This window comes from Prionailurus viverrinus, chromosome F2 (assembly GCF_022837055.1).
Source record: "Prionailurus viverrinus isolate Anna chromosome F2, UM_Priviv_1.0, whole genome shotgun sequence".
Lineage (NCBI taxonomy): Eukaryota > Metazoa > Chordata > Mammalia > Carnivora > Felidae > Prionailurus > Prionailurus viverrinus.
In genome coordinates, this window is record NC_062578.1 from 57312789 (window position 1) to 57332921 (window position 20133).

At 31.8% G+C, this 20133-nt stretch overlaps 1 protein-coding gene across 2 annotated transcripts in view; it reads right to left on the reverse strand.

Moving 5' to 3' along the window:
* Positions 1 to 20133, reverse strand: part of CSMD3 (CUB and Sushi multiple domains 3) — a 1270863-nt gene that overhangs the window by 56621 nt on the left and 1194109 nt on the right. For both annotated transcript variants that reach the window (XM_047842282.1, XM_047842281.1), the window contains 6 exons: positions 19798 to 19971; positions 13743 to 13916; positions 10448 to 10621; positions 9467 to 9652; positions 7356 to 7529; positions 4337 to 4519 (listed from right to left, as the gene is read on the reverse strand). In XM_047842282.1, the coding sequence (XP_047698238.1) occupies positions 4337 to 4519; positions 7356 to 7529; positions 9467 to 9652; positions 10448 to 10621; positions 13743 to 13916; positions 19798 to 19971 (1065 nt within the window). The remainder of the gene's footprint in view (positions 1 to 4336; positions 4520 to 7355; positions 7530 to 9466; positions 9653 to 10447; positions 10622 to 13742; positions 13917 to 19797; positions 19972 to 20133) is intronic.

Genomic DNA, 20133 nt, shown 5'->3' on the forward strand with positions numbered 1-20133 from the left:
CAAAGTAAATTCTATGACTGTGTGGCATTAAGTTTGCAACATATCCTAAATAAGAATCACAAACACAAATACCTTATATGATTAGATAGTCTGTATTATTTTTAACTATTGGTCATTAATGCCATAAGTGAATTTTTAAAATCTCTTAAAAGCAAGCCTATGTTAGACATAATACTAAATTTTGCTATAATATAAAAGGGTATGTTAGTACTTTGTAGTTTAAGGTTATCTTTATGAATATGAAATGTAATTATAGTTTTAGAAGTACCATCTAAATCACTTGTTGCATCTCAAATATTTAATTTTGCCATTCCTTTGTAATAGTACTGTATGTGTGTACGTGTATGTAGATAGGAAACTTACACATTTCATACGTAATACAACAAAGTCATACTCCAAATAATATATGATACAGTAAATATTTTTATGTGCTGTCAAGAGTAATTATCCTCTTCTATATCCATTAGTACCTGCCTAAAATAATAATCTGGTCATATCTATCTGTTATGTGTCATGCCCCATAGCCTTGACACAACACAAAAAAGATTTGAAAAACATTATCCTTGTTTTAAGATGTCATGTAGTTTGCATGTTGTAATAAGGACCCAGGTTCAGTCTATCTCTTGCACAATAAAAATCAAGAACTTCTCTAGTCAGGGTGGTTTCCAGGTACAGACAAATCACACTATTACTCCTGTTCTCTGGTCTCTAATTCCTCCCCCTCAATACATACATTTCTCTTACTCAGAATGTTATCTGAATTACACAAATAAAATTAACTTAAAATGAAAGGAGGTAAGTGCAAATCTATCATGCGTGAAAGCTGAAAGCTTTTTGGACACAGCAAGAGCAGCGATAACAACTTTGCCTCTGTAATACTGACATTTGGGAAAAGTGGGAGTTGATTGTTATCTGTGAACATAGCTCCATTTATGTTTACTACTAGCTGACAAAGCCATTTCTCCTAGAGTCATTTCTCAGCTGTCAATTGACCTAATCTAATACAAATGATGGTTAACATTCATTGAGCACTTACTATGTGACGGCCACAACTTTTTCAATATTAATTAATATCACAAAAATTCTGAGTTGATATTAACATCATTGCCATTCCCTTGTAGGAAAATGAGGCACACAAGGATTAAGTAACTTGCCCAAGGTCTAACAACTAGTTAATGGCAGATTTTCAACTAGCACAAATTCATAAGCATGATTCTGATAGTGTATAATGAGAGTATTGGATTTTATTTAGACTTGTAAATGAAAGGCTTAAACATGATATATTTTTGCCAGTTGGTTATTTTTGTGTGTCAGATACATTATATGAATCATATTTTATGTTCACCCTTTTTTGTTACTAGAGATAATTTTTAAAATTACTGTACCTTTTTTGTCACTTTTTATCAAGGTGATAGCTATTTATAAAAAGTCAAAAATTAAATGAAAGTATAAAGAAGAAATTAAAGGTAATGTATAAATCCACCAAGAGATAGCACTTGGTAAAATATTTATATATACTTATATTAATATGCATATGCAAATATATATAAATGGATATATATTCATCATGATGTTTATTTCAGGCACTGTGCTAAGCACAGAGTACACAGGAGTAAAATAATACCCTTTTAAAAGATAGAAATATGTTATTTTGTAATCTTATTTTTCTTACTCAACATTATAATTAGGGCATCCTTCTTTCATAAAGTTTAGTAACTGGATAGTTTTCTATTATATGTATATTCATGACTTAACTAACCAATCTCCTATTGACCAACATGAAATTAATTTAGTTTTTTTTTCTTTATCATATAATACAGTTTAACATACTCTAGTTTATGTATACAACTGTGTACATAGGTCCCGTTTTTTAAGTTTTTATTTAAATTCCAATTAATTAACATACAACGTAATATGAGCTTCTGGTGTACAATTTGTTGCTTCAACACTTTCATACAACACTCGGTGCTCATCACAAGAACTCTGCTTAATCTGTCACCTCATCCACTGCCCCTCTGGTAACCATGAGTTTGTTTTCCATTGTTAAGAGTCTGTTTCTTGATTTTCTGCTCTCTCTTTTTCCCCTATGATCCTGTGTTTTGTTTCTTAAATTCCACATGAGTGAAATCATATGGCATTTTTAAGATAAATTTCTGGAAGTGGAATTTCTCAATGATTTTTATTTTTGAAAAATGTTTTTACTTTTTTGAAGTATATATAGAGTTACCCAAGATGTTATAACAATGCACTTGTATCAATGGTGTAAAAAAATTTTGCTTGTTTTCACATGTTCTCTGCAACATCACACACCATCATTTTTAAAATCCTTGTCAGTTTATCAAAATGCTATGTTCTTTAAATTTGTATTTTCTATTTATTAAATTATTTTAAAACATTTGATATTTTTATTTTCATGTGTTTTATTCATCACATCCATACATCCTATGAAAGCTTTTATATTTTACTGTTACTAAAGTAATATAATGTTACAAAACATTTGGAATAAAGAGAATAAAATCCTCCAAATTTCACCACTCTGTCCTATTATCATTTTTGTGTACTGCCTTTTATTCTTTGTTTTAAATAAATATCATTTCCCATGAATTTTACTAGAGTGCCTAATTCTGAATCTTAATTTTTAACAGTTTTACATAAAATTTACATGAGAAATTTACATTTTCTCATGGCCTTTATTCTAATATTTTATTGATGATATACTGTTACACCATGTAAACATAGAATTGCTTATGTAATATTTTTCCTACTGCTGTCTAATTATTTTCAATTGTTGCTGGTCATAACCAATTAGAAATATAAAATTGCATCATCACAATTGTGTGTTTTCTTTAATATTTTTATTTTCTTAGGAAAAAATCCTCAAAAATGAAGTTAATAAATCAAAGCTATATATATTCTATGAATAAATATGTATTTTGTCAAATTATCCTATCCTAAAATATTATGACAAAAAAACCTCTAGAAATGTTTTCAAGTTCTAGTTTTGTTGTACTTACACTAGAATTTCATTTTTAAACAGGTGAAAAATGATGCTTTGATGATCAGTTCTAATTTTCTGACAAGTAGTTATGTAGAATTTTTTTCTATAGGTTACAATATTGATTTTTGGCTCCTCTGTGTTTTCTGTTCATTCCTTCTGTCTACTCATCTACTAGAAAGCTTTCGTAAATGATTTGTATGAACTCCATCCATGAGAAAAATGTTAATTCTGTTATATTTGCTCTAACTCCTCGTTCTTTTTTATCCATAATGTACATACTAACAAAGTAAAGTCAGCACCACACATTTCATCTAAAAACTATTTTGTAGTTCAGCCGAACAAAAGGCTCACCCATGTACAATATATTTATAGAGATTTTTCCTTTGGAAAATAAGTTTGAGGAGTCATTAAAGATCTTAGTCTTATTTATTGTCTTTTGCTCAGCAATATTGTTTCTCAATTTGTTTCCCTTATAGTAGCAACTGAGCTGCAAGTCTCTTAATTAAGATTAAATTTGGTAATGTTAAAAAAAGGTAACTATCCTTCTTTCCTAGAATGCGGACACTAATTTTAAACATCGTCAAAGGATTTTGAAATATAATCAATCAGGAAACTGTCAAGAAGTTTCTATTGGGACTTATTTTCTATTTATAAAACCTGTTACATTTGGTAAAACATCAAGTACATTTCATAAATACCTTTGTAAGTTTAGCTTTTGCACTAAAGTCATCTCAAAAAGAACAGTTTAAATTATATGGATAATTTTTCAGCGACACTTCATTTTCTAGCCAATCTGTAAAGAGTTAATTATGTTAACTCTGAGTCAGTCAGAATGATTAACAATTTTACTTAAACACCAAAATTTTTAAGGATTCAAGCTATCAACAACTGTACTCTATACATAAAAATTTCATTTATAATTAGGCATCTTCCTATATTTTTCCATTTCTACAAACCTGAAAACTAAAACAGATCTTGAACTAATGTTAAGAACAATCTGTTTTTTTCCCTGATAGTGTCTATTACGTAAAGGTCTGTGGTGAAGAGGTAAATATAAATGCTTTTAAGAAATATTTTTAATTTTTCCCATCGCGATGTTTGTTGTATTTAAATAATGTTTGTGTATACATAGCCCATGAGAGATTTTTGTATAATTATTATCTATCATAGTTCTCCTATAGGATGAGGTCAGTTAAATGTAATACTAGTGCCTTTATTCCAGCGTTGCGACAGGACGAATGGCTAGGAGTGATTGCACCTGTAGTATAGTGACCAACTGAATTTAGATGCACATTAAATTTCAATCCTTTCAGTGTATTTAGTTTCTGCTTAGATTACCTTTGCATTCTGGTTGCCTTCCAGTCCAACTGCCATTGGCTAAACACGTTCTTTCTTCTGAGCCATGAAGGATATAACCAATATCACAAGCAAAACGTACAGAGCTTTTGGTTCTGAAATCACTTTCCTGTCTAGAACCATGACCAGGAGTACCCGGATCCCCACAGGTACCAGTAGCATCGCCTGAAATTCAATACAGTTCAGATTAATTCGTCTCATTAAACATTGACTATGTTCATGATTTAGTCCAAATGCTTGTAGGCTTTTGTGTTTGTGCATGCTGTTTTTTTAAAAAAAATGTATTCATTTATTTTTAAGTAGGCTAGATGCCCAGACTGGAGCTCAACTCAGGTCATGAACTCATGATCTTGAGATCAAGACCTGAGCTACAGTCAAGAGTTGGGTGCTTAACTCACTGAGCCATCCAAGCCCGCTTAATATGATAAACTGACTAGACAAAATCATAATTCACATTTCCCATCTGAGTCCAGTCATAGAAAAGGCCTAAAGGAAAAAGAAAATTATGCAGAGCATAATGTTATTTGCCATATCCGTATATTTGGGCCTAGTAAACAGGCTAAGGACATTTTATCAGTATCTCAAAACCTAGATAATGACCAGATTAATGGAAAATTTATAATTGATAATACTATGAGCTCAAATGACAAAGAATTTATAAAACTAAAATTAAAAACTGTATTTGATAATTTGCATGTTTCCTTCTCTGAATTTCCTAATAGCTGAAAATATTTTTGTGTGTGAAATTAGAACTGTAATGTGCTGGAAAACGTAAATGTTACAATACAGTATCCTGTAGACTAAAATCTCACCCCCTAATTTTCTCTACCAATGGCCACTGATCAAAGATACATGAATTATATTCTTTCCAATATGAAAATATAAAAATAAATTGTAAACAAAGATTAGAATTCTGACTTAAGCTCCTTTTAAAAAATGTTTATTTCTTTATTTTGAGAGAGAGAGAGGCAATGAGTAGTAAAGGAACAGAGAGAGAGGGAGAGAGAGAATCCTAAATAGGCTCTGTGCTGTGAGCACAGAGCCCAACGTGGGGCTCTATTCTATAAACCATGAGATCATGAACTGAGCCAAAATGAAGAGTCAGATGCTTGATCAACTGAGTCACCCAGGGGCCCCTGACTTAAGTTCCTAACAAGGATTTTGCTCATGGCTAGGTGTTCATCTTTTGATTTTAACATTAAGATTTATTCAGTCCCTTTATCATTTCTTAAATAATTCTAATCAGAGTTGCCACTATATTATTATACATTAAGAGAGAGAAAGAAGGAGAGAGAGAAACTTGAAGGCACATACATTGAAAATGCTGTGTGTAGATGGCTTTTTTGACGTGCCCTGTGTATTTGGAATCCTTCTTTACACCACCTCATTTTCATGTGATGTAATATTAACAACCACACAAAATGTTAAGATCACTATTCCACTTTAAATATCTATGTGCATTCTTGTTTGCAATTCAGAAGCAGTTTTCTAATACATTGGGATATATGCATATAGGTTTATGTTTTTATGCATAATCGGTTATCTGAGTTAATTGAGTTACTGTAAGATAAGAGTTTTAATTCTCATTAAAGTCACATTATGGTCACATTAAAAATAAGAGTTTTTTTTTAAATCTATAGACTAAATTTGAAGTCCTAGGTAGTTACTTCACAGGGATTAACCACTAATTGTAAGAAGACTCTGAAATAAGTAACCATTTCACAACTTTTTTGTAAACATTTTTTTATGTTTAATTATTTTTGACAGAGAGACAGGGCATGAGGTGGGGGAGGGGCAGAGACAGAGGGAGACACAGAATCTGAAGCAGGCTCCAGGCTCTGAGCTGTCAGCACAGAGACCAGTGGGGGCTCAAACCCTTGAATAGCAAGATCATGACCTAAGCCGAAGTCAGATATTGAACTGACTGAGCTGCACAGGCACCCCCATTTCACAACTTTTACTTCTAAAGGGAAAACAACTCGATGTTGCATCATCATTATGATCTCCACAGAGAAAATAATATAAAGATAATGAGCAAAATATAAATAAAACAACAGACAGAAAAATAAGCACCAACATTTAACTGATGAGTAAAAACAAATATATAATAAGTAGTATCAAAAAGGGAGACATCACAGATCTAAAACTTAATTGACATTATTTTTCTTTGTTTATTTAATTTTGAGAAGGAGAGCGCAAGTAGGGGAGGGGCAGAGAGAGAGAGAGGGAAACAGAGGATCTGAAGCAGGTCTCAAACTCACTAACTCCAAGATTGTGACCTGAGCCGAAGTTGGATGCTCAACTGACTGAGCCACTCAGGTGCCCTAAGTGACATTTTTCTCAAGAAAAGCAGTAGCTTAAACAGTTCAAAAGAAGATTTATCAAATACTGTTCAATAAATTATTAATTTTTAATTGCTTCGAAATTCATTTATTATAAGATAACTCTATTTGGGTTACAGAAACTCAAATTATATATTATCTATTAATATCTTTCAGAAAACTTGGCTAGGTTTAATTTAAAACATTTAGGGCTTTATTTTAAAAGTATGCTATTAAGTAATCGATTGTGTAGAAAGTTTAATAGAATTGAACTCTAACAGAAAAATCATTTAAATAACATTGTTTTCTGGGGAAAATTACATTGGCATCGGCTAAAATGGAATACTCAAACTTGAGTCATTCACCATTTTAATGAACAAAAGCATTGTACTCAAAGTAGCATCCTAAAACCACTTAATTATTTACATTAGCTACAACACAGTTCAAACATGTATCAGTAATTTATCATCTACAAGATGAGTATTAATTTGTGCTTTGAATCTAAATTGTCTTAAGAAGTATTCCAATAAATGTATAAATTATCTTACAGTTTGTCTCATGAGATTTAAAAAACTGTATTATTTTTATCTCTTTAGAGATGTTTTGTGTATATATTTCTAATAATAACAATACTAATAATACAACTTTCAGCACACACTGTCCAATTTTCCAAGTGGTACCTGAACAATGAGGTTGTGCTCCGCTCCAATGGCCGTTTAACTGGCAAGTCCTTGATGACTGGCCTAGAAGGGTACGCTTTCCTGTGCAGGAATAGTGAACAGTGGACCCGAAGGTAAACTTCTCACCAGACAGGACTGCATTAGGAGGAACGCCAGGGTGTCCACAGTCAATCACTACAATACATAATTATTGAATATAAAATTTTTTTATATCTCCTATCGAACAACCTGCACCACTTTTTATAAATCAGAAGTAAATTATCTGTTCAAATATACATAACCTCCCGAAGTCAAACATCCATGTGAAAGCTAGCTTTTAAAAAATAAAATGTAAGTTGCAGTTATATGAGTAATCTTGTTAACCTGCTCACCAGTGTTTTGCAGGAACACTCTAAGTATGCATAAATGAGTGAGTTTAACTCTGGTATGTGTGTGGTGGTGAGTGTGTGTTTATATGCATACGTGCATGGGTTTGAAGTATATATGTGCCTGGATAAGGATATGCAAGTTAGAGAGAGAAGTAATGTGAAATAGCTAAATAAAGACCTGCAATGCTATATGGGATTCAAAATGAGCCCATACAGAAATTAAAATGGAAGGATTTTGAAGGTAAAGGAGAGGGAACTCATTTGAAGATGGATCTGTGACACACAATCTAATATATAGTCTAGAATAATTCTAATCCTGGCTGGTAATGTATAAATCATGCTGTATGAAGAAAATACTGTGTCTTGTTAACTGAAACACTACTAAGCATAGTGGAATCAGATATCAGTGCATTGTAGAATTTTCTTTATAACCTAGAGGTAGCTTGGGAACTGTGTATCCCCTTTTAGTTGTGACATGGAAAAATATTCAATGCAATGTAACTCCAGAATCTTAAATAGCACATAAGGGGATATAAACTTAATAAAAACCCTTGAGTACTTTGCATTTACCAAAGATACTACAGGAAATTAAAAGGGCAAAAAACGTGCATGAGAGCTAAGAAAATCTGAAAAAGTTCATGTTTATATGTCTTATGAAAGATTTTTAACTTTAATGCTATAGTCACACAAAGTAAAGTAAGTGAAATAGTCAAACTATTAGACTAAACTGTATAAGCAAGTGGAATACATTTTAAGCAAAAGATCAACAATTGACTTATTTGCATGGAAGCTGAAATTTAATGGGCACTGCATAAAGTTTTGTTGCCTCATTAGCGCATGAATGATTTCACAAAATTTTCAAGAAATCCCACCCTATAAAGTATCTTTAACTAAAACATTATCATAAAATAATTTTATAATTTAGAAATTTAGTATAACCAAAAATCACTTGCACAATGAATTTTGTTTCACTGCTTCTTCAATCTATAAAGTTCTTGTCTTTCTTTTCATGACTCATCAACTCTTTGAGACAGCTATAGCTGAGACTTAATAACTAACTAAATATTTTAAATTCATGTTCATTTCTCTATATTCTCACATAATTATTTCTGTTAAATTATTTCCTCACTATGCATGCGAATTTCGTGCATATCTGCTATAATTTATATTATTTATATTCTACAGCTCCAACACAACATATAACACAGTGTACTCCAATAGATGTTCACTGACTTGAAAAACGATGTGTATTAACATTTACTGCATTTATATGTGTATGTGTCTGTAATATGATAAATGTTTAAATCAATAAGTTTTAAGTAACACATTTGTCTAAATCCTCAAGTACTCTAAGGCCCTGGTAGATGTTTACATTGAGACTAATATAGCCTTAAATGAAATTTAAAATATTAGCACAAAGGAAAATCAAAATATAATTGCCTTTTATGGGATAGTAATATCATAGGCTATAAAAGATGTTGCTTTTCATAATCTATCTGCTTTATCAAAGCTCAAAACCAAAGAATCCCCTTCATATTAATAAAAAATGGCATTTGGCATTCAAGTGGCAGACTACAGGGAAGTATAGTTTCACAATATAAAATTAAATAAAAAATTAAATTACAAGAAATAATTAAAAACAAAATCCTTCTGACATATAGCTCTAGATACTTTATAAGACAATAGACATCCATTTTTCTTCCATGGCATTTTCTCAAGGAATAATTCACATTATCTACTTACTGATACATTCTGGTAAAGGTTTGTCCCACTGTCCATTTGGTTGACATATTAAAACTGAAGATCCAAATAAGAAATATCCAGGATTGCAATCATAGAATACCACAGTGCCATAGGTGAAATTTCCATGTTCTATTTTACTTTCTCTTTTGGAATTGGCTGGAATTCCAGGATCAGAGCAGTTCACCACTAAACAGATGACAAATTTTGAAAGTTGTGTTTAGAATAATATACATAGACCTACATAGATTTCCATCAGAGATGGAGTATCAAAGGTAAATTCAATCAAATCAAAGATTCTAGGAATAAAATTAATGAATGGGCTATCTAATGAAGTGAAATCATATGGTTGAAAAGATAGGAAAAGGAAAAGGTTTTTGAAAAAACTTTGAATAATGGTACCTCCGTAAGTATTCTTCTGAGTATAGATTTAAAGAATGATACCTTAAGCTATAGTTAAACCACAAAAAAATGTAGAAAAATTATATCTTGATTGTATTTTATCAGACAATATGAAGTATATCATACTTCTTTGGAAATGGAAAAACACCAAAAAATTCTCTTTAATCTATTTCTATAGAGAAAACAATAAATAACCCCTCAGTGTAGGCAAATGGTAATACAGGACTCAAACAGTCTCTCCAAAAATATGAAAAAAAAAATCCAAAGGTAAGTTACCTTATTTATAAAGAAAACAAGTACAAATGACCTTAATGACTTTTTAGAGGCAGCCATAAAATGGGCACAAGATAATAAAGCTAAGCAGTTAAAATAAAACCTGCTAATTTTACCTTTTAAAACCATAAGGTAAAAATTAAGGAGAAAAGGAAAGCATAGCTAAATGAAAGAACATCAATATTAAATCTGTTCAGTTTATTAGCTGAAAACTTTCTACTAATCTGCCCAAGCTATTTCGATGTTGTCACATATGTTGACACAACATATTACTACCATGCTCTAAGCTGAATATCATTAGACTTTTACCTTTGCACACTGGTGGGGGATGGCTCCACTGTCTGTTGGCCTGGCACTGTGCCTTTGTGGGCCCTTGCATTACATACCCAATATTGCAAGAGAATGTCACCACATCATTAAAGTTGAATCCATTGCCACTTGTTCTTCCATAAATTGGGCTACCAGGGTGACCACAGCTAACAGCTAATGGCAATGGGTGAGGGAGAGGAGAAGAACAAAGCAGAATATTTGGTTATCAGTTATCACATGACAATTGCAGTTAGTCATTCCAAACAACATAGAAAGAAGATCACTTTTATGTGAAAATATATTTAAAGTGCTTTTACCTTTACAAATGAGCAATTTAGAATGTCTAATATAGTCTAATGTCTATAATGTCTAAAATAGTCTATAATGTCTAATGTCTAAATGTCTAATGTCTAAATGTCTAATGTCTAATGTCTATAATGTCTAATGTCTAAAATAGTCTATAATGTCTAAAATGTCTATAATGTCTATAATGTCTAAAATAGTCTAATATGATAGAAATATTATATTAGTAAATAGATATATATTTATAATTGTGATCATTTTATGCAGGTGATGCAGAGATGCTTAAAGAATCATGGTACCTTTTCACTATCTCTCTCTACCTCTCCCTCTCTCTCTCCCTTCCTCCCTCCCTCTCTCTCTTTTTAGGGACAAATACTGAAATTCAAACAAATCTGGGAATGATTGAAGTTTATGTCTCTAGTTAGTAGCAGAAGAATGAAACCAAACCTATCTTCCTCTTCTAGTTAAGTTTGAGAACTAAAGGTATATAAAAACAGGATTTTTTGTATTTAATTTTGAAATATTTTAATATCATTTATATGATTCATTTTTATGGATAATAGACAAATATTTTAATATCATTTATATGATTCATTTTTATGGATGATTCTTGTGCGTCAAGAATTAACGTGACTATATAATGTAAACAATAAAAATAATGCACGATGCTGTATTAGAATTCTCCTTACTATTTTGAGATACCAAGATTAACATTCTCTAAAACAATCAATCTTAATGGTTTATTTTCTTCACAATTGATGTTTCATAATTTAGCGCAATTTTGTTGGGAAATGATGTATCAATTAGGTAAAATATTTAAAAGTTTTTTAGGGTTAGAGTTCTGTTCTGATTTTATGTAGTGCTTGGACTTTTCCTGACCACTCTTTTTCTGTGAACTGTTTTATTGCATCATCTCCCTCTATTAATCAGAGCAAATCCAGTAATAGTGCTTCATAATTGGGCACAGTGAAAAACCATAGTCACTTTTAGGACTTTTGAAATGACCCAAGAGCAATTATTTTTCAGCTGTGTTGTTAATGTCAATCTACTCATTTGGAAATTTAACTGCATCTTACTCTTGTTAAAATTATCAATAAAGAAACCAGTTTTACCCCAAAGGCCAATTTTCTTTTATAGTCTCAATTATTCAACAAGAAAAACAGTGGTATTAGTTGGCTAGACCTGAATATAAATGAAAGGGGAAAAAATCTAGGACAGACCCAGGCATAATATGCTCTCTTTAAATCATCAGTTGGTGCATGTGTGTGTGCGTGTGCACATTCTCTCTCACACACACACGTATGCCCCTTAGGAAAGTAGTATTAATTGTTAACTCTATGCTCTATTATTCTATTAAATTTCAGCCCCTGGAAGTATTTTCCACGAAAGTAGAATTTCAATGAATATGTGTTGTTTGTGTAAAAATTTGACAATGAAATTTATAAATTTGGATGTAATTAGTCACAGAATAAGTGAAATATTTCTAATGAATCCATGCTAAAAGTCCCATGTGTTATGTATCTGAAGCCTTCAAAATCTTTATAGTATGATCATATGATGTCACAATTACAACATATTTAGTGTTTATTCTCATTTTCTAACACCAATTGTAATAAAGGTCAGTTATTGGGGATGGAAATGATTAGAAAAAAGACACAAATAAGAAATACACTGATAATTGCCTTTCAGGTCCAAAATAGGATAGATTGTGATGTGAAACATTGTGTAATTCTGGGTATTCAGTGGAGTAAGATAAATAAAAGAATTATCAGTATTCAATTTTTATGATTACTTTTGTACTATAACAGTCATAATAAATGCCCACTGGGCAAATCTATGCCATAAACAGAAAGCACAAAGCACAGCAGCTGTATTTAAAAATTATTGATAAAAAGGTTTTATTTTACAATCCACCATATTCTTCATGTGTAAGTTCATATCTAAGTTAACTTAAGGATCAGAGAGATATTTGTTGAACCAGTAGAGATATTGAAACAATTCCCAAATTACATAGTGTTACACAATTTTGTATGAATTTAAATTTTTTTAACATTTATTCATTTTTGAGAGACAGAGACATAGTGTAAGTGGGGGAGGGGCAGAGAGAGAGGGAAAGAATCTGAAGCAGGCTCCAGGCTCTGAGCTGTCAGCATAGAGCCTGATGTGGGGCTTGAACCCACTGGCCATGAGATCATGACCTGAACTAAAGTCGGATGCTCAACCAACTGAGCCACCTAGGTGCCCCTGTGAATTTTAAAATAGTGAAAAGAATGCTTTAAAACAAACTTAAATAAATTTTAAATATTTCACATAAGCTTTTATGAAAAAATATTATAATTATATTAAATGTGCATATCTAATATTGATGCATTTAAGAATAAGATGGATTTTGAAGCTAAAAGGAATGATAATTATAACTACTTTTAACCATTCACTTCATATATAAGGGAATTAAGGCCTAGAGAGATTAAATGACCTGTATTAGCTCATGTAATTAGTAATAGAACTGGAATGAGAACAACAGTTCTTCATGTCATGTTGGATGAATTTTTCCCTACTAATTATACCATCAGGATATGATATTGATGTAACAACTACAGCATCATAATTATTAGAAAAAAAATTTATCCAAAGTATTTTCCACTATAAAAAGTTTCATAATAGTACATCATGACAATATTGATGCTGCTGCATTTACTCTCAAGAAATTGAAATCCTTATAAGTAAAACTTAGTCAAGAATACACCTTCCATACAGGAATATGCACTTATAAATATTATATATTTATGTTAAGTAGTAGAATAGCTGAATTTAATTTCCTATCTTTATAAAAAAACAAATAATAACAGACATTCTAATATTTTCTTCTGCTTTCATCGTTTTATGGATGGTTTTATGTGTCTCTGAGTGTATGTGCATCTTTCCTAAGAAAAAATTATTGGTAATTATATGAGAACAGAGACTTCTAATTACTTCTGCCATGCTTACTTACGCACACAGGATGGGAGCTGACCAGACCAATTGTGATCCTGTTGACATATTCTCACTGAAGAACCAATCAATCGAAAACCAGGATTACATTGATAAACAACAGTGTCTCTGTATCCATAATTTTCTCCAATGACTTGACCATTCACAATGAGCTCTGGAATTCCGCAGTGACCCGCTGAAATGGGTCAGAAAGTAGTATCTTTAACATTGTGAACTAAGTCTTGTGTATTTATATACATATATAACACTACTAAACTCTTAAAAGTTTATTTACAAGCATGCTACAAATAATGCAAACATGATCGTATGACATAAAGATAAATATGATATTCAGCAAAATGTCAGATATTTGGGAATTAAAAGAAAACACACTTCTTGCAACACTTGGGTCTAAAAGAAGTTAGAAAACATTTCACTCTGTGTAAAAATAAAAATAAAACACATCAAATCTTGAGGAATACAGATAAATCAGTGCTTAGTGAAAAAATTTATAGCATTGTTTTTATTAAAAAGGAAAAATGGATATATAATCAATGAGTTAAGATTCCACCTTAAGAACAGGACAAAGAGGGACAAAATAAAGAAGAGAAAATAAAACTAAAGTTGATGAAAGGGTATATTAAAGCAGTTACAGAAATCAATAAAATAGAAAATAGAAAACAACAGAGAACATTACCTAAGCTAAAAAAATCTTTCTTTAAAAATAGCAGCAAAATTGCTCAACTCCTAGCTAATTCTATCTAGCACACAAAAGCAGAGAACAAGATTACCAATAACAGAAATGAATGAAGTGATACCACTACAAGTTTACAGGGATTAAAAGGATAAGGTAAAATGAAGAACAGTTTTATGCCAATACATGTAACAGTTCCAAAGGGCAACTACTTTGAAAATTAAATACCAAAACTAAAGCAAGATGAAATAGAAAATATGAATAGCCCTTCATCTATTAAAATACTTGAATTCTTTTTTTTCAATCTTTTTTTTTTTTTAAGTTTTATTTACTTTGAGAAAGACAGAGAATCTCAAGCAGGCTCCGCACTGCCAGCCCAGAGCCTGTTGTAGGGCTTGAACTCACAAACCTTGAGATCATGACCTGAGACAAAGTTGGACACTCAACTGTGACTGAGTCACCCAGGCACCTCTAAAGTATTTGAATTCTTAAACAAACTCCTCCTCATAAAACCACTCAGGCTCAAATGTTTTTACTGTTTCAACAAACATTTAAGTTAAAAAAAAAAAAAATTGCACGCACTCTTAGAAGTTAGAGAAAAAGGGTTAGTTTTTAATCAGCCCCAATATTAAACCTGGTAGACACATGAAAAACCAAGGTCCTTCATCAAAATAGATGCAAAACTCCTTAATAGTTTTGAAAACCAATCTAGAAACATATATAAAATCAACCACTCTAATTTGACAGAGTAAAAAAGATATTGACATATTGACAATGAAGGAGAAAAAAGTATATAATTATCTCAATAGATGAAAAAGCATTTGGCAAAATTCAGTACTCCTTCATGATGAAAACTAACAATAAATTTAGAATATAGGGAACTTTTCAACCTGATAAAGACATCTCCAATAGATATTATGATTTATAATAGGGAATATATATTTGATCTTGGTCCCTGTTTCTGGCTCAGAGTTCCTAAAACCTTTGGAATTTTCTAAATGATAGGAGAAAAAAAAAAAAAGCCTCTTTTGTTGTGTTAATGAAGTGGCTTTTGGACCTCACCCTAGTATGGGGACTGGTTGTCAGAGGAGCCAACCATGTGATTAGAAAGTTGCAACTTTCAATTCCACCCCTGTAAACTCTGGGGAAGAGGGAAGGAAGAGAAGTTGAATTAATTGCCAATGGCCAATGATTTAATCAATTATGCCCATGTAATGCAGCCTCCATATAAAACCAAAAGCACAGGGTTCAGAGAGCTTGTGGTTGATGAACACTAGGAGATTAAGGAGAGTGGGGCCCTCAGAAAGCATGGATGCTCTGCACCCTTCCCACATCCCTTGCCTTATGCTAATCTTTCATCTGGCTGTTTCTGAGTTAATAAACCAGTATCTAGTAAGTAAAATATTTATTTTGAGAGAGAGAGTGAACATGAGTGGGTGAGGGACAGAGACAGAGAGAGAGAGAGAGAGAGAATATCCCAAGCAGGCTCTGCACTGTCAGTGTGGAGTCCAATGTGGGGCTTGAACTCATGAACCATGAGATAATGACCTGAGTCAAAACCAAGAGTTGGATACTCAACCGACAGATCCACCCAGGCAGGCATCGTAGATAAATATTTTAAATAATTATATTTTTATATACTAGCAGCAACCAATTAATGTGAAAATTTTAATTCAATAGAAAACATAATTGAAAATGAACAATATAATTTATAATATTAGAAACACACTAAACATTCTCAGGAATAAATTTAGCAATATATCATGATCTCTATGCTAAAGATACAAAATATTGTTACTGCAGAAAAAAAACCCTGAATAAATATACTAAATATGTTGTTTATTAGTTGGAAGATTCAACACTATCAAATGCCAATTCTCCTCAAATGATCTATGGGTTCAATGTAATCCTGATAATAATTCTACTAGATGATTTTTTAAAATAAAAATTGATAAGCTAATTCTAAAACATATATGAGATTAGAAAAGATACAGTATCTAAAGTTATCTTAAAAATTAAGAACACATTTGGAGGATATACATACAAAATTTCAAGATTTATTATAAAACCTATTTAACAAATAGTACCAGATACCCTTCTAAAAAAAAAAAAAACAACTAAACCTCAATTTTACTTTGTTATACATACAAGAACAAATTAAAAATAAATCATAGATATAAAAGGCCAAAAACTATAAAACTTCTAGAATAAAATATGAAAGAAAATCTTTGTGACTTATGGTTGAGCAAACGTTTCCTAAACAAGACACAGAAAGCAATAACCTGCAAAGACAGACTTTAACAAAGTCTAAAATTTCTGCTCATTAAAAAGAAAAATAAACAAGTCACAGGCTGTGAGAAAATACTTATAAAATACATAATAATGAAGACCTTGCAACCAGAAAGCCCAAGAAATTGTACTCTATCAGTAATTATCAAGACAACGCAAATTGAAATGTTATAATATACCTTTATGTACCCAATGGCACGGATAAAATGAAAAGATTAGCTATACCACATGCTGGAAAAAATGTGAGGCAAGAAGTCTTCCAGAAATTCTACTCCCAAATCTCTCAGAAATGAATACATATACTCACAAAAAAAGACTTTTACATGAATATTCATTGCAACTTGTTTTTGATAATGGCCCCAAAATGGACAAGGGTGAGGTGTCTACCATTAAGAGATTGACCAACATGTGACATATTCATATAATGGAATTCTGCTCAACAATGAAAAAAGTAGTGATACACACAACAGCATGGATGAAAAAGAATGAAAGAAGTCTTACATGAACAGTACATAATGTAGAATTCCATCTGTATGGATTTTGAGAACAGGGAAAACTAACATATGCTGAAAAAACAATTATTGTCACAGGGTTGGGGGAGCTGCAGATTGTACAGCCATGAGGAACTCTTCCTAGGTAACTGTAATATTCTATAACTACAGAGTGGTTTAACAAAACCACTTGACAAAACTCATGCTTATGAGCATGTTTATGAGATGTACATTCCATTGTATATACATTTTGCCTTGGTAAAAAAGAATTAAGAAAATAAGCAAGTATTAAACTTTAGGGAATGATATGCATGAGATGCATGCTGAGACGTTTAACAAAAAACGTGCACTGAATTCTACAAGTTGCTTTGAAATGCATTAAAAAAAAATGAACTGGACGCCTGGGTGGCGCAGTCGGTTAAGCGTCCGACTTCAGCCAGGTCACGATCTCGCGGTCTGTGAGTTCGAGCCCCGCGTCAGGCTCTGGGCTGATGGCTCAGAGCCTGGAGCCCGTTTCCGATTCTGTGTCTCCCTCTCTCTCTGCCCCTCCCCCGTTCATGCTCTGTCTCTCTCTGTCCCGAAAATAAATAAACGTTGAAAAAAAAAAATTAAAAAAAAAAATGAACTGATGGATTGATAGAGCCCTGGAAGGATAGATAGATATGTGATAAGCAAATACGAAAAATGCTAATTGTAGCATCTAGGTGGTGGGCATAGAGACACGCATATGTCAAGGGTCACTGCCTAGTGTTTCAACTGAAAAATTGAAAAGTTTATAATAAAGGGCTGGGGGATTGGGAATAAAGGCACTATACTTATGGAAAAAAAATTATAAGCACATTCCAGTGGCCATTCTTAGCCAAAAGTGTCTGGGGCTATAAAGAGCAAGTTTTTTGTTTGTTTGCTTCTTTTGTTTTCATTTCATTTTTATTTTTTTCAAAAATGAGAATGACTGAACTACGTTAATCCTTAAAATCAAGTTCAAGAGTAAGATTCTAGGGATATGCTTGCTTGGCAATTGCACTTTCCTTCGACCAACATCCTTTGGAATTTGTATTAGGTGTTGACACCTACATCCTCTGCGATGGATGGCAATGTTGTCTTCATAGACTGAGAGGCAATGTTTTCTTACAAATCTTCCTTTTATGACCTATCTCTTCAAAAAACAGAATCAGGATTCTAAACGGGTAAATAAAACCCCCTCTATATACAATATTCAGTATATAATACACAATATTATATACTTTATCAGGACATAGAGCCAAAAAATATAGTATTTCAAATTTAGTTTATATGTATATTTTCAAAGTTATATATAAACTAAAGTAACCTGTAATTTAGTAATCTGTAATTTACTACAGTAATCCTTCCTGTAGTTTAGGAAGGATTAAAAATATTTTGATTTTTTAATCCTATGTGAATATGTAAAGATCTTAATTTTGTACCACTTTTTATGCTATGGTCTTATAGCATATTCAAATATACGTGCTGTCATAAAGAAACCATTATTTCTACGCTTCCAAGTATACCTATTAACAAATATGTCTGAGAGCAGAAAAATAGGATTTTAATCAAAACCCCTAGCTATACTTTTTTAAGTTTCAAATCATGATTGTATTGCCACGAATATTTTCAAGCTTATTAGCAAAACTATATGTATCTAAATTGCTACACTTTTCTGCCATGCCTCATATTCTTAAATTCAGTGAATATTTAGAGGCAAAACATTGTCCATATTTTTCAATACCTGTTCATAACAGTCAGCAATTTTTAAATTGGTAAACAAAAAGAGTATCCTTTGTTCCCAGCAGATAAGGGAATAGTTATTAGAACAATTTTAATTATGCCTAATTCAGTACTTGCTGTCATATCTTGAAATCATTTTGGAGAAAAATAAAGCATAAATCATACCACTCTCATAATATTAAAAAATTATTTTAGTCTTTGAAAAAAGATAAAGCATAAATCATAATACTCTTTTAATAATAAAGGAGGAGGGGCAAGCAGAATTAGCTAGTTCAGTTTCTTTAACTGAACAGTTTTTTTTAATAATGAATTTAAAAACCCTAAGGGGAAAAATCCAATTTGCCTAAAATCAGGTTTGAAAAAAAATTGTATTTAAAAACTTTGCTAGAAAGTAATATTACACATGTTAAAATCTTATGAAATTAAAAGGGAGAAAGATTTTGAATGTGGAAGTCATTTTTCTCCTTTGATCATTACCTTTAAGTAAATAGGTGAAAGGAGAATTGACTATAGTTTAGAACACATTAACTGCTACAGTGATTAACCCAGCCGAGTATGCAGACGTATAATTTTCGGCAATTAGTTTTCACCTTTTTATTTTCACAATGCCTGGAAGAAAATGCATCTCACCTTAATGACCTAAGATTCTCCTTTCAAATACTAGTTGATTAACTTTAAGAGTAATCTGTTTAATAGCTTTTCTACCATGAGACATTTTTAAAGTTAAGCATTTTCTGGTTAGCATCCTTACTGATGGGATATAAATGGTCATCTCTTATTATGGAAAAAGGTCTGCCTCCTTTCTAGGGGTGGGGGGCAGGGGGTGTGGTTGGTTAAAATAATTCGAAAATCCGTACCTAGGCATCTGGTTTCAGATCCACTCCAGAGACCTGAAGAAAGGCATTCCCTTACGGCAGAGCCTACCAGCATGAATCCCGAATCACAGGTAAAGATGGCTGTGGAGCCATATGAAGTTTGAGTTCCAATCTTATTTCCATTTGGAGGTGTAGGAAGCTCTCCACAGGAAATAACTTAAAAACAAGGAAGAAGAGGAAAAAAAAAAAAAAGAAACACTTAAAGACACAGTGAGCACTTGTAACAAAATCATGCTTTCAACAGTTTGAATTGTCTATGATCTGACTTATTTATAATCGAAACTGACATTTGTAAAAAAAAAAAAGTTTGAATGAGTG